The following is a 15,270-nucleotide window of genomic DNA, read 5'->3' on the forward strand; positions in this document are numbered from 1 at the left end:
GTTCCATAATGCATTTGTCTATGAGAATTCATATTTGCGTGTCTATTTGAAGTGCAAAATGATTTCATGTGATTTTATTTTAACATGATTAGTGAAAAATGCATAAAATACAATTGTTTTCAAATACTGTCACACATCTGGACACTAGTCACAGTTACAGCATGGGCTCTGTGCTTTGCTTCATGATGTGGTATTCCTTTGGTGGTCGGTGTTAAGAAAGGCACTGGCGTGAAAGTAGCCGTCCAATTTCTTCCCTTTGGCATTTCGCTGAAACTTAAACCTGGCAAGCATCTCAAGAGTTCTTTTATTCTATTCCATTAAATACAGATCAGGCTGTGTATTTCATATTTTGGGCATTTCAGCAATGTAAGAGACTTTCTTACTTTAACAAAAGTCAATCAGTCAGTCAATCTGTAGCCTTTCCCCTACGGCCATGGCAGAATCAGTTTTGACTATTAGGAAACCTGACTTGATGTACCTGTCTCTGTGGCCTATTTTTGGCGTGTCTTGGCCAGAATATGTGTCTTAATTTTGGCCATGATATTTTCCATCTGCTCTAGAAAGGTTCTGGGTTGGATGCAAAGTTTATTTAGCCCATGCTGTATGTCCGTCATATATCCTATGGCTGTAGCAGGAAACAAAACAGACAAAATCTCTGCCCTCCTATAGTTTCTTTTCTACGACACATATAGATATGGTTTATAAAGACATAAACCATAAAGACTGATACAGTTGACCTCACGTATATGTAAAATTTTCTATAGCTGCAGAGACTATTAACTTAAAAGACAAATAAGTGACGGCCTGGAGAAAAATAATTGAAACAAATGGAGTTTCAATAAATCAATAAGGAAGAAAAACCAATAGAAAAATGTGCCAAAGATATGAGTAGGCATCAATTGGGAAAGACTTTTTATTTCTCTGTAGTAATAATTGGCAGAAGTGCGATTTCATGATTTCAAATTTACCCAGTTACAGACACAAGCAAAGGATGCCCTTTAGAAAAGAGAAGCCCCCCAGCTGGAATTCCCTGTGAATTGCCACAGCCTGTCAGGTGGTGAGGGTCTCAAGCTGAGTTCTCTCCTGTGGCACTGCACAGGGTCTGTGTGCTGCGTATGGCTGCCATCTTGTGCTCCTGCTTGGAAACTGCATGTTACTTATCCTTTTGGCAAGTGGAAGAAAATGGACCTTTACCCAAGGGCATCACCCCCATGCTGAGCTCAGTCCCCCGACCCATGCACCACTGGCTGACCCTCATGTTATACAGTTTCCCAGGATTAACTTAAACACAGAAGGTTGATCAGTAGAGTATTTTTAGATGAGACTACATCACAGCTCAAATTGCAGTATTGAGAGTTTATAGTGACAGGCACATGGTTTTTGACTTCCCTTTATCTGCAGCAATGTCTTTCCTCCTTTCACGGGTAAAGTAAACCTTTCCCTACTTGACTCAGGGCTGACCTTGTTGCCAGATTACTTGTCATTCATTTCTAGTTCCTGTATGTCTTTCCTGAAATTCCGGCCTCTATTAACCTATCTTCTCTTCCTGCCTTGGCTCATTTTGCCCCCCGCCCCCATTGGATCACGTATCTTGTATACAGGGGACATTATTCCTGTTTACAGGTATGAAGGAACATGTGAATCCTGTGAAGACTTTGGAGAAAAATTTAGTATTTTTTCCCCCTCCCTCTGAGCCCTTGGGTACTGTGTACCCAGTCTTCTAGTCTTGGTAAGTTGGCAGCTATGACTCTGGAATGCAAGTTAATTAAATTGTGCTTATATTTAGTTTTAGGCAAGGCTGATTTTTCCATGTCAGGTTTAGTCTGTGTGGCTTTGTTATATACAATACTGGTAACCAGGGATACTAGGAGAGATTTTATGTAGCTGTGTGGTGGAGGGCACACAGAGTAGAAAAGTGGAGGAAGCATGGGAGAGAGAATTCAGGGACCTCTCTGTTCCACCAGCATGCAAATCATTTAACAGGACACAAACGATTCAACAGTAAAAGTCAACCTGCCTGGAGCAATTGACTTCCTTTTTTGTCTATGAGCCAAAGAAACGTTAGGAATTCTTTCCCTAGACGTCGTTATATTGATTCCCATGTGTGTTGATCTCTTCAGACTATGTTCTATTCCCGTTGTCTTGGTTGTTTCGAAGAATCCAGTTGCCCTCACTTCCAGGTCTAAGTGGGCAGTGCTATATCTACAAGGTTGGAGAATAGGACGCTCTAGTTATTTGCAGGATAACGCTTTAAGCAAAAGGCATTTTTAAGCACTTTGTGATGGCCATCTTTCAGAAGTGAATTATACACTTACCAGTCTTAGTAAACAGGACATAGTGGGCTTTATGTCATTCGGTGCCAGGTACTTTACATCCATTACTGATTAATATATACTCAAAGACAATTCCAAAGCAGGTGGAATTCAGATAAGGAAACTGAAGCCCCAAAAGGTTAAATAACTTGCTCAAAGCGGCACAGATACCTTAAGTTAAATCCAAGTCTGTACTTTTCCTACAGAACGACTTTTATTTTGTTATCTCAGGGTCATCATTGTGAATAATTGCTTTTCTTGTCTGTAGACCCAGTCAATATCAGTATGGATATTAAGATGAGTGTTTATGAATTAATTTTCTCGCCATTTTCTTTTAATCATAATAGCATTTAGAATTGAAGTGACTTGATTATTTGGGGATGGTTTAAGCTTGAAGGGTTAGGTAGCTGGAAGTATCTAGGTTTTCCCGACTCTGCCTTGACTCAAGCAATGGAACGTGTGCTGTCTCCATGGCCTACTGCATGGGGGCAAGTGAATGGGGTTTGTTGAGATCAGTTAAGACGATGGAAAGTAGAGGGGATCTTGGGCAGAGCTCCAACCTGGGGCTTCAGAATCTTGGCCTCCAGCTACTGGCAATCTGATCTGGAAGATAGGTGAGATCCTACAGTATCCTGAAGATCAGTGAATTTTTAGGAATGGTAATGCATTGGAATATTCTGTTACAGTAATTAACAATAGGGAGTAAGTGGGAAAGTGATGTAGTACAGTCTTCATGGGATTGGAAGTGAATTTTTAGACATTAGCATAGAACTGTAATCTTGTTACCAACCAGGCTTTCCTTAATCAATAGAAATTGATAAGAGGCCAGACAAGAAATGCAGGCAAGTCTTTACTGGGGCTCCTGTAACAGGTTCCCTTGCTCGCTCCCTGAGGTGGGGATTGGGGCAGATCAGTGGGTGATCAGAGGGGGGGCTTAGGTGGTCTGCCCACCCCTTTGGTGGTGCTGTGTGCAGGGAGCATGCTCTGTACCCTGCTTTTGCTCTCAACACCCAGTTTTTGCTCCCAGCTCTTCAGAAGTGGCAGCTGGGTTTGTGGTCTTTTTCTATCCTGTTGTCCATAATTTGCCCCAATTGAGTATGCATGCGGCTATTTTTAGTCCCTTATAGTTTCTTTGTATTTTGTTGCTGGAGGAGACATTTGTCCAGGTGCCAGCACTGCACCAAAGGGTCCCAGGACCCAGCCTGTCTCAATCTGTCCTTGAAAGGTATTTTTTCAAAGTTCTTTTCACAGTAAATTCTAAATACATATGTTTACTCTATTTTTGGGTCTCAGGCTACACAGTATTGCAAAGTCATAGACAATTAGTTCTAGCTTTTAGATTATCTATACATAAAATAGACAAAAATAAAAGAAACTGTGATTAAAAATAAATCTGGTTTGAGTTGAAAATGAAATTCACAAACTGTTAACTTGTATAATGACATCAGTCCAATTTGTGTAGCCCAACAAATAAGAAAAATACCATGGAATCGCTCTTCAAATCTGATTATTTTTCTTTGTTCATCTTTCTTCTAAGTCTTTCCATAGACGTCTTGACTGAGTTATACATTTAATAAAGATCTAAAGAAATGTTAACATGTATAACTTTTTAGATACTACCATATGCATGCAAGAGACTGTTATTTCCTTTCCAAATGATATATATCACTTTATTTCTCATAGGTTTGTACGCATGCATTAACTGTTTTATAGAAAACATTCAACAGCTGTCTGAAATCTGCCAAAGGTTGTGTGTATAATATACCATCATTATCATTTTGTGATTCATAATGAATAATCACAAAATATCATTCGAGACAGCCTCATGTTTGCAGAAAATCTCAGAAGTATTTTAAGTACCACTAAGTGAGAATTACTTTGTTTATAAAATAAAGGTTTTATTTCCTAAAGCAAGTTCAGAAAGTAGCACTCCTCCCTCCCCCGCAAAAAAAACCCCTGAATTTAGAAATCTCTGCCTGCCTGATAATAATCCCTGACAAGAGGGTCAACTATAAACATGTAGTTTCTTTTCTTTTTTTTTTTAAAAGAATTGGCATCTTTTTTTTTTTTTTTTAATTTATTTTTGGCTGCGTTGGGTCTCTATTGCTACGCGCGGGCTTTCTCTAGTTGCAGAGACGGGCTACTCTTCATTGCGGTATGCAGGCTTCCCATTGTGGTGGCTTCTCTTGTTGCAGAGCACGGGCTCCAGGCACACGGGTTTCAGTAGTTGTGGCTCGCAGACTCTAGAGCGCAGGCTCAGTAGTTGTGGCGCACGGGCTTAGTTGCTCCGTGGGATCTTCCCGGACCAGGGCTTGAACCCGTGTCCCCTGCATTGGCAGGCGGATTCTTAACCACTGTGCCACCGGGGAAGCTCTAAATATGTAGTTTCTAACTTGCTTATGTTCTTTAGAAACTTGAAGTTACGTTTTTGCACTTATTTGCAGGAAATGATAAATGACAGAGTCCTGGTGTATATCTTACTTACCAATGATTTTTGACAAAATTGGTTCAGAATCCTATTTAAGTCTTTTAGACACTAAAACTTGAGGTAGTAAACTAGTATATTCTTTTAATTAGACAATCCCTATTTGGAAGTTGTTTTTCTTATTTTTAAAAATTTCCTTCTCTCTCTCTCTCTCTCTGCTATTGAATGAATAAAGATTCCTTTTAAAAACGTTTCTTTAGACTTCTGCTTGGCGGTCTATTTCTGCCAGTCCCTGATCATAAAGCTTGACTTCCTGCTTTTTACTCTGCTCTTTCTGTACTTTCTCCCCTGTCTAATTAGATTTAAAATCTACTGGGCAAGTTTTATCTAACTCTATTTTATACTGTGACTTGAGATGTTGAATGATGACATGAACTGCTTTCTAAACTCTATTTCCGTTCCTCTCCTATCGGAGTGCCACCAGTGACAAATCTATTCTTGTCTCCTGCTAATGATTTTTAGATAATTTTACAATGACTGATTTTTCTATAGAATGATAGATCTTCCTTCATGCTGTCAGACAGGCGATAAGTATACTTAGCTCTTATTTTCAGAAATTTAAGCTGAAGGCCAGCTGGCAATGTTTCCATTGAATCAAAGCATGGCTTTATTTCACAGTGGAAAAAAATGAGTCAAGGAGTACCTTTGTCTTAAGGATATTTAATTGGGGAAGTTGTTTTGAACTTGCTTTGAACATTGGTTTGACAGAGATCATTCCTCAATAAGAAAAACATATTATATAATAGGCACTGAGGGACTTGGAACTACAGAGTTGGACTGTAGTGAGGGGACCGGTTTTACCTTGTCTTCACAGCAAGACGGTCACCCCAGATCATAAAAGAGGAAATCATGTAGCACTTCTATTTTTAGGATATCTAAATTAAGAGCTGTTTAAGTGCATTTATGCAACAGGGATTACTGACCGCCTACCATATACTACCTTGGTAAAAAGATGTTGAAAGTTGCTGATAGAGTCATTTGCATTCTCTGCAATGAATGAAAAATCTGTGTAATAGAGCAATTTATTAAGGAAACATAAAGGATGTGTGGTGTCATCTGTGCATTCTCAGAAAAGGGAGACCAGCCTTGAGGAGAAAATGACTGAGCAGAGATTATGTGATCACCCAGAGTGGGGTGGCATGGGGGAGGGTTAGAGGTGGACACAGAGGATGGAGGAGGCATCCCCCAAGGCTTGGAAGGAGACTGGGCTTTGGCATGTCCCTTACGTAGTAGGGACTGGTTACTACTTGCTTGGGGGAAGAGGCAGGGTCTCAGAGAGGCATGGCTGCGTGGGGCAGCCGGGAAAGCTGATGTTGGGGACCGTGGCCCTGTCATGACACTGCTGTGGCACAGACGTGATGGAGCGTTCTGTCTACTATAAACCCCGAGGGCTTAGAACCGTGAGTCCCTCACCCCACCCATTCTCTGAAGAATTGAAAGCTAAGCCCCTTCCGCAGTTCTTCCCTTGGATCCTTGTACCTCCCTAAGGAGGGAGAGGCCCCCCACAAAAAACATGCCTGAAGAATATTTCTTTTCACCTTTTTGAGTGAGGATTAATTGAATTAATTTGATTAAGTGAATTAACTTGATTTAGAAAAACAAGGTGATGTGGCATTTCTTACCTCATAGTATTAGACCCAGGCCCACTGCGTTTTCACACAGGGCTGTCCTCAGTTCATTGTGGCTCCAGGTCTCACCTCTCATGCTTATTTCTCTTGTTTCAGACCTTTCCTAAACTCCTCCATGCTATGCCCGCCCCTCTTAGGAAGTTACTCCTCTGGCATCCCATTCTTTCAAGTCTAAATATAATGAAAATCTAAACATTCTATAATTAAATTCAGAGCGAAGTATTCATTGCCAAGAAAATGAATTAAAAGCTCTGTCAGACTTGAACTGAACACTTAAAATCTTAAGGGTGAAGGCGTTTTCAAACTTGTTTTTGGTAGCAGAGACCCATTTTCAAAGGAAATTGTACACGGACTCAAATATATAAAGCAGGTGATGGTAGAGCTCTCTGGTTGAAGTGGAGTACGGGACTCAAGACACCCCCTTAACCCATGATGTGGCCCCAAAGTCCCTTTACTTGGTATCCTAGAGTTCATCTAAAAACCACCATTTTACCCCAGGGAATGGGTAACGTGGGTGTAGGTGTTGGGAAAATGTTAGACACATCATCACAGGTCAGTGGGGAAGATTATTTTAGGTAGAAGGGTCTTTGATACTCATTGCCCTAACATATGAGCAGATGCTACTGAGAAGCCAGACTTGTCTGGGGGTTTGAGTGAGTATCCTGCTATCACAGAGAGTGATTATCGTATTTCACCAGCAGTTTCTTCCTCTGGCAATTAAAATAATAAAATTGTAAGATATTTATTGCCTTTGAACATGTAGGACCGAGAAATAGGAGTGATCACGTGGTCCTGCTGGGCACCTTCTATTCTCAGTCTTCATTTATTCATTTAACAAATATTTAATTCCACACCAGACTCAGGACAGGACACAACAGGGAGAAAATCTGATAAAGTTCCTTCTCTTAAGGAGCATACGTTCTAGAAGGGAGAGGGTATAAGCAAACAAATACTTATCTTCTGCTAATATAAATTATGTGAGTCGTAAAGTAACAGGGGTTTGTTTGTTCATGTTCTGATGGTACTATTAAAAGGGACTAGCCTGGGTGCCCCTCGCCCCCCATGTTTAACAGAGGTCTACCAGGTGAAGAAGAGGAAGAAGAGAATGAGAAGGATTTCTCACCTTAGAAGACAGGTAACTTCTGAGGAAGTCACCCTGTAGTGATGGGATTAAAGGGACAGGCAGGTATAAGACAGGCTTCATTTTTAGATTATAACTATATTCCTGACATTGATGATCCTCCATCCCTGAGCTCCTGTATCTTCAAAAGTGGTCATCATTTATTTGATCTGAACCAACCTATAGGCAGAACTTAATACCACTCCATGCTCCCTCCAAAGAATGTACTCGCACAAAGCATTAAAAACCGCATTTCTTTTTGCCCCACTTCCCTTGTAATCTACTGCCCCACTTATCTATTCTCTTCTGCAGCAAAGCATTTGTCCTTCCATTCGGAGCTGCTTCCTCTCTTCTCATTCTCTCTTAAACATACTCCATCAGACTTTTGTCCTCACTGCTGCATTGAAACCGCTCTTATCCGCATCCCCATTTCTCAGTTTCATCTTACCTGACTCAGCAGCAGCTTCTGGCATAGCTGATCACTTCCTCCTCTTCGATACACTTTCCTTTCCTTGGCTTCCAGGATAACATACTCACCTGCTGGGTTTCCTTCTACCCCCGGGTCCACTCCTCAGCCTCTTTGCTGGCTTCTCCTCTTCCCTGTAGCTGTTACACAGGAGGTTTAATAGTTCAGCCCTTATCCATCTTCTCTGCACCATCTCACTGAGTCTTACTCTTCACTAGCCATTCCCCTCATGATCTCATCCAGGCACACCGGCTTTAAATCGATTTGCTGATGGTGCATACGTTTATATTTGTAGTCCTGTCCTCTTTCCTGGACTTTGAACTTATGTACCCAGTTGTCTCCTCAGCATTTCCAGCTGGGCGTCTCTTGTATATGTCAGACCCAGCGTGTCCAGATGATAACTCCTGATTCTTTCCCCTTGGTCTTTCTCTTCCAGTAGCCTTCCTCATCTCAGCGGAGGGCAGTTCTTGTCATCTGGCTGGAAACTTGAAGCCATCATTGGCGCTTGCCTTTCACGACTTTCATCTAATGGGCCAGGAAACCCGCCTGCCCCTACTCTCAAAATACGTCCAGTATCCAGTTGTGTCTCAGCCCCTCCCCTGCTACCACCTCCAAGCCGCCATCATCTCTTCCTGGATTGCTCCAATAGGCTCCTAACTGTTATTCCCTACTGTGTCCCTTGCCTCTCTGGAGTATTTTCAACACAACAGGCAGAGATCCTTGAAAACATAAGTCAGATCATGCTACTCTTTACTCAAACCTTGTAATGACTTTTTTTTTTTTTTTGTCTAAGCTACAGAGTCCTTACAGAGCCCTCTGTGGTTGGGCCCTCTCTTCCTCTCTGCCTCATCCCTTAGCTTCTCTACCCTTTTACTCTCTCTGCTTTAGCCACATGGGTCTGTCTCCTTGGTGTTCCTGATACCTGCCAGCCGTGTTCCTGCCTAAGGGTCTTTGCTTCTGGGCTGAAATCTTCCCCTGAGGTCTGGTTAACTCCCTCCATCTTTGAAGTTGTTGTTCAAATGTCAACATTCAATGAGACCTGCCCTGGCGCCCTAATTAATCTGGGGACCTGTACTACCCCATCCCCACATCTCCTATCTCTCTTAGTCTGTTGTACTCTGTTTTGTCTTTATAGCACTTATTACCTTCTGACCTAATATATAATAATTTTCTTCTTATATCAATTGTTATTGTTTGTCTCCGTAGACTATAGTGTCTGCAAAGCAAGGGATCTATTCTGTATTCAAGCTCTTAGAAGAGTGCCAAATTGATTAAATAAATGAGTGAGAATATTAGAAAGCAACGTGATCTTTGCTGATTCCCTATGGTAGATGGAGGAAGTGATTACATCTCCCATCAACAACTTGAAATGTCCCTTTAGATATTTCTGTTTTCCAAAGGGTCTTCTCTATACAGCCCCTCAGGGAGACTCAACCAAGTTTTTAATTTCTCTCTCTCCCAAGACAATGCCCAACCGCACAGTTTCCCCTCTCTCTCCAGGGGGATCTCATTCTTTTCATACAGAGCTTTTTGATATCCATCCATACCTACTCCAGACATCTTAATGTTCAACAAAATGAAGGGCCATCGAGTACATATGACTTAGAAGGCAGAGTAAAGACCAAGTTTAATTATTGACCGTCCACTTGGATTTCCTTTCTCCTCTCTCACCTCTTATCTTTCACCCCAATCTTCTTATCAACCTATTATGGGGAGATACAACACTCTTCCCAAGAAGTATTCTTGCATCAGCTGCTATAAGATTACACTCATTCTTTTTCATACGGTCAAATAACTTTGTAAAAGGTAAGAGCAATAGTGATTTATAGTAACTTAATTTCGAGCAGCATGTGGAATGAAGGGCTGACAGGCTCTCAGTATGGGTGCAGGGGACAAAGCTGTGTGCCAGGTCGGCTTTCTCTTCAGAGATAGAGTTGACCTTGAGCTTTAGACTTTAAACAAGGACTCAAAGTCACGATGAATGTGAGGATACTATGCAGTCAGAGACTGGTGAGTAATTTCTGAACAAGACTCTAAAAGTTAACAAGCAGAGTAATGAGAGAATTTGCCAGTATAAATGCTGCCCATAAGACACAGACAGAGAGAACTGATAGGGCTGGAAGCAGTTGCAGAAACTCTAAAGTTTGTTTCAGGCTCTGGATGTTATTTCAGCAGACTGTTTTCAGAAACAAGACTGAAAAGAGCTGTTCATCCGCAGGGGTGTATACTCTTCAGAATCCATGGAATTCAGAAGTCCAGGTGATTCATAACTGTCTTCATCATTTGGACATGTAAACCAGTATCTTAGGCAATAAGTCTTTGTATACTGCTGTCATTGTGTTAATATTAATTAATTGTCACGTGTATAAATGTAAGTAACTTTGGTGGTGAAGCATCTTTAGTTAGTAAAAGTATCTTTATCAGATGATGATCGGTAGAATACATGCTGTGTGAAGATGGGGAAGTAGTTTTGTTTTCTTTACTGCTGTATCTGTAATTACTGCTACAGTAATGCCCAGCACATAATAGATAGTAAATATTCATTCAATTAATGAAAGAATCTTGTAAAGTCATTGCCATTGGTTTAAAGTCCAATATATACCTCTTAGTGTTATAGATGATGTTAGTGGAAATGGTGTCAAGACTGTATAGCATGACTTCACCTCAGGGAATCTCCCTTCATCATCTTAAGGGCTCAGTCTAAAGGCTATTGGAAGATGATTGTCATAAGACAGTGAATTATGGTTGAAAAATCTCTCCAGAAACTTGTTAAGAGCTCTCTCAGTGTGTTCTCCAAAAACCGAGAGCTCACAAAAATGTCATCTTATCTGGTCCAGTTCACCTGAGGACAGACGTTTATCTTTTGTTTAGAGAGAAAAATAAAGCCAAGTTTGAACTTTTACCTGAAGCTGGTACCCTTGAACTCAGCGCCCATCACTTGGCTGTGTACTAGAAATGGGGAGTGGGTATGGTGTGGAGGATTAGGCCTGGAGCCAGGACCTCACGATTCTGGGGTGGTTTTCACCTTTTCCTAACTCCATGGCTTTGGGTAGATGCTGTCTTAACCATATGATACTCTAGTTCCTCTATTTGTAAACTATCACTTACCCCAAGGAAGTTGTGATAGAATTCTTACCTGTGTACTTCATGGGGCTCTCTGGAAATTGTAAATGAGATATGTCTGAAATGCTTTGCTAGTTGAACTGTTTTTCACAAATCAAAGTGGAGATTCTGAATACAGGTTAGGAAGAAATCAAACAGAAAGAGAATGTACAAAGCTATCCTGATTGTACGAAAATAGTATTGATTAATGAAACTATGAATGTCCAAAGAACTTGCAAAAAAAGAATAAGAAGAAAGAAACAATTTTCAATGTCCTAAAACCATGGGCAGCCGCATCTCCAACCGAGAAACCACACAAAAGAAGTCAGTTTCTGATGAATCAGCAAAGACACAGGATATCGATAATCAAAACAATGCAAGCAATGCCGTATTTTAAATTTGATCCAGGTTTGATATAACCATACACAAGAATGGCTTTATTGGAGTAGGTCCTTAAAGATGAAACCTAGATGTTCGGAGCTATTTAATGTTGAGCTTTCAGCTACATTTCCCAAGGACTCATCAGAGCCATAATGTAGGGAATGCAATAATTCTTCTGAGGCATTGCAGCTGCTGAAATGCAGACAGATGGAATTTCTGCACTCTCTACTATAATGCAGAAACAGTCTCACGATAGGATAAACACTTATTCCTTGAAAATTTTCCCTTAACCCTAGAGAGAGGTTATTGTAGAGACTGACCGGTAAAATCTTTAATGTTTTGGTTTTTCATTTTCTATCTGGTTTCCTGTATACCCTTTAGGAGTCTCTGTCTGTAGCTATAGGAGTACAGTCCTGTGCTGAATCCAAGACTATACAAAACATAAGCGTGTTTCACGTCTTGGCAGTTGAAATCCATAGATGCCATTTGTATTGATACAGAAATCATGGGATATAATGGAAAACCAGACTTTCATTGTTGATATTGCGAAGCTTACACATGAATTAGCATCAGAAGAAACATACCAAATTGACTCGTACTTAATGTTCAGCAAATCGAAACTGATTCCGTGATAGCGTTGGGAAATAATCCATCAATTGCATTTTTTCTTTTGCCTCGTGGCAATATATTGTGCTCCATTGAGATGGAGGTGACTTTTTCCCATTAATTAAGAACCTCCTGAGTGCCAGCCACTCTGCTGGGGAACACAGGACAGATGAGTGGCATGGACCTTACTGCCTGGAACGTTCAGTCTGAACTTCTCTGCATTTCAGCTTCTGAGTTAAATGTTCCATATTTCCTGGTTCCCTTTAGTTAGACAACAAGGTTCATCTCATCAAGGAACATGGTTCGGGGTGGGGGGTGGTGGTGACAGTGACCAGGCAGGAGACCACAAGGCTGATCCCACTAACTTTTGTGGCAGGGAGACAGAGAGTTACAGAAACAAGTTTTGGGAGGGTTATATTTACTTACCGTTACTCTGAATTGGGAACTCATGAAAAAAGTTAGTTGTTTTCTTTTTCTGATTATAAAAGTAAGACATGATCGTTATAAGAACATTTGTAAAATACAGAGTAAAATACAATGAAGAAAATAAAAATTACTTTCAATCCTAATACCAGGGATAATCATAGTAACCTTAGATATACTTCTTTCTAGGCCAGATTGTATTATGCTTTTTCAGAACCGAATGCTGTTTTTAAATTTTTTTATTTTTTAAACTTTAAAAAAAAATTATTTATTTATTTATTTTTGGCTGCGCTGGGTCTTTGTTGCTGTGCGCGGGCTTTCTGTAGTTGAGTTGAGTGGGGACTACTCTTCGTTGAGGTGCGCAGGCTTCTCACTGCCGTGGCTTCTCTTGTTGCGGAGCACAGGCTCTAGGCGCGTGTGCTTCAGTAGTTGTGGCATGGGGCTCAGTAGTTGTGGTGCACGGGCTTAGTTGCTCCACGGCATATGGGATCTTCCCAGACCAGGGATCGAACCCGCGTCACCTGCATTGGCAGGCAGATTCTTAACCATTGCTCCACCAGGGAAGTCCCCCAAATGGTGTTTTTACACTTAAATTATCTTAAACTTTGGCCCAGGACATTACTTTTTACAATATAATTTTCAATGGCTGTAACAGTATTCCTTATTATGGAGCTATCAAAATTAATTTAACCAGTCTCCTATTATTGCATAGTTGTTATTTCATAGTTTCCTTGTGATAAACCATGATGGTGTGAATATCCTTAAATATTAAATTTTGCACTTATTCATAATCATTTCCTTTGTATGAAGACCAGAAATAAGATTTCTGGGTCAAAGGTTTACACATTTAAAAAGCATTTGATGCATATTACCACATATTGAAGGGTATTTTAAAACACATTTCGTTGAATTGACATCCTTCCATTAATGGTTTCCCTTAGAAAAATCTTTCTAGCTTCTTCTCTTACGTTCTGTGTCTGATGTAATTTTGAAACAATTGAATATTTGTTGAATTTTGAGAAGAAAAAGAACACCGTAATACTTAAAGCAAAGAATACTAAAATGCAGCCGTGTTAAGGAAGAGAATGAAAATATTATCAGCTAATGTTGTTTCACATTCCTTATGCCAAAATAGACACTGACATTTTTAACTGGCATTTTTACTAAGACAAGTAAATAAATATATTTCAAATACAAGGCATGGGGTCTCTAAGCCTGTGTTCAAGCGTGTATCAACTATTCGTAACTGTAGCTTTCTCTGCAGGACATTGAGTAGCACTGTAGAAGGAGAGGGTTTTTTTTTTTTAATGTTTGTTCAATAAATAATATTTCACTTTGAAATAATTTTCTGTTATTAAGAAAAATACTCCCATCTGGTATTTTTTTCCCCACATAAGTTGTGCAATTGATGAGGCGGCTCTCTTGTGCTGTGAAAGCCCACTGGTGAATTTCCTTTTGCTTTTCTCAGGCAAACACTCTTTGTAGTCTTTCCAGGTAATTTTACAATTAATGTTCCAGAAGGCCAGAGAAAAATTGGTGATCATGAAACTGAGGGAATTGGGAAGCACCTCTGTTGAATAGCAAGGAAAGGTTTTCTTTCTGTCCTTTATTTCTCCTAATTTTAAAAGGGGAAAAAAAACACACCTCTTATTTATTTTGACATTGTTTTTCTGCCCTTTTTTTCAGTGATCTGCGGAGGGGGTGAGAGCTTTCTGTGTGCCAGTGGCATCTGTGTCCCCAGGAAACTGCTGTGTAATGGCTACAACGACTGTGGCGACTGGAGTGACGAGGCTCATTGCAGTATGTGACAGGCTGTGTGGGGTTTGTCTGGGGGGACAGGGATTCCATTCAGGGGCCTGGAAACCAGCGCCATTCCATTGTCCAGTACTGACAACCACCCGGCACTTGGGTGGACTTCTTTTAGTTTGCTTTTCTTAAGTGAGCAAATGTGTTTATCTTCCCTCACTTCATGTGACAGCTGCGTGTTTGCACACCTTCCAAAGGCCTGATTTCATTAGGAACTCGACAGCTAGATGTGCTTTGGAACACATCAGGGACTGAAGTGTTTTTGCTTAAAGTATCTTAAAATTGGGAAAATGCTTTCTGTTTACTTTGTTTGGGTGAGGGTTTTTGTTTTTGTTTTTAAATCTTTGAGTATAAAGGTCAACTTTTTTAAAAAAAGGATATTTTTAATAGGAAAATTTTTTACCCTCATGATTTTTAGCAGTTGTGACACAGAAGATGCAAAATCTTTTGTTCGTTTATGCTTCCTCTAAATCTGGAGAGAGTGACGGCAAGAACTGTTTTGAATCCATGGATTGGTAGATTCAGCCTTAAACATCCTCAGTTTACTTACCATTGATTTGATCAGTCATTTTGACTAAAACGCTGGTTTATCCAATATTGTGTTTGTCTGCTTGGGCTGCTTTACAAAATACCACAGGCTGGGCGCCTTAAACAGCAGAAATGTATTCTCTCACAGTTTGGAGGCTGGAAAGTCCAAGATGAAGGTCCAACAAAGTCAGTTTCTGGTGAGAATTCTGTTCCTGGCTTGCAGGCAGCTGCCATCTGCCTGTGTGTTCACATAACCTCTTTGGAGAGGCGAAGGGAGAGGGGAGGAGAGAGCTCTGCTGTCTCTTACTCTTCTTACAAGGGTATGAGCCCTATTCAGTTAGGGCCCCACCCTTATGACCTTTATCACCTCCTCACAGGCCCTGTCTCCAAATACAGTCATGTTGGGGTTTAGG

The 15,270-nt window shown here is 40.5% G+C and overlaps 1 protein-coding gene across 1 annotated transcript in view; it reads left to right on the top strand.

Moving 5' to 3' along the window:
• The window catches only part of CORIN (corin, serine peptidase), a 219,043-nt gene that overhangs the window by 103,524 nt on the left and 100,249 nt on the right, over positions 1 to 15,270 (top strand). Inside the window, exon 5 of the mRNA XM_004268336.4 lies at positions 14,210 to 14,323. Coding sequence (XP_004268384.1) covers positions 14,210 to 14,323 — 114 coding nt within the window. The remainder of the gene's footprint in view (positions 1 to 14,209; positions 14,324 to 15,270) is intronic.

This window comes from Orcinus orca, chromosome 4 (genome assembly GCF_937001465.1).
Source record: "Orcinus orca chromosome 4, mOrcOrc1.1, whole genome shotgun sequence".
NCBI classification, from domain to species: Eukaryota; Metazoa; Chordata; class Mammalia; order Artiodactyla; family Delphinidae; genus Orcinus; species Orcinus orca.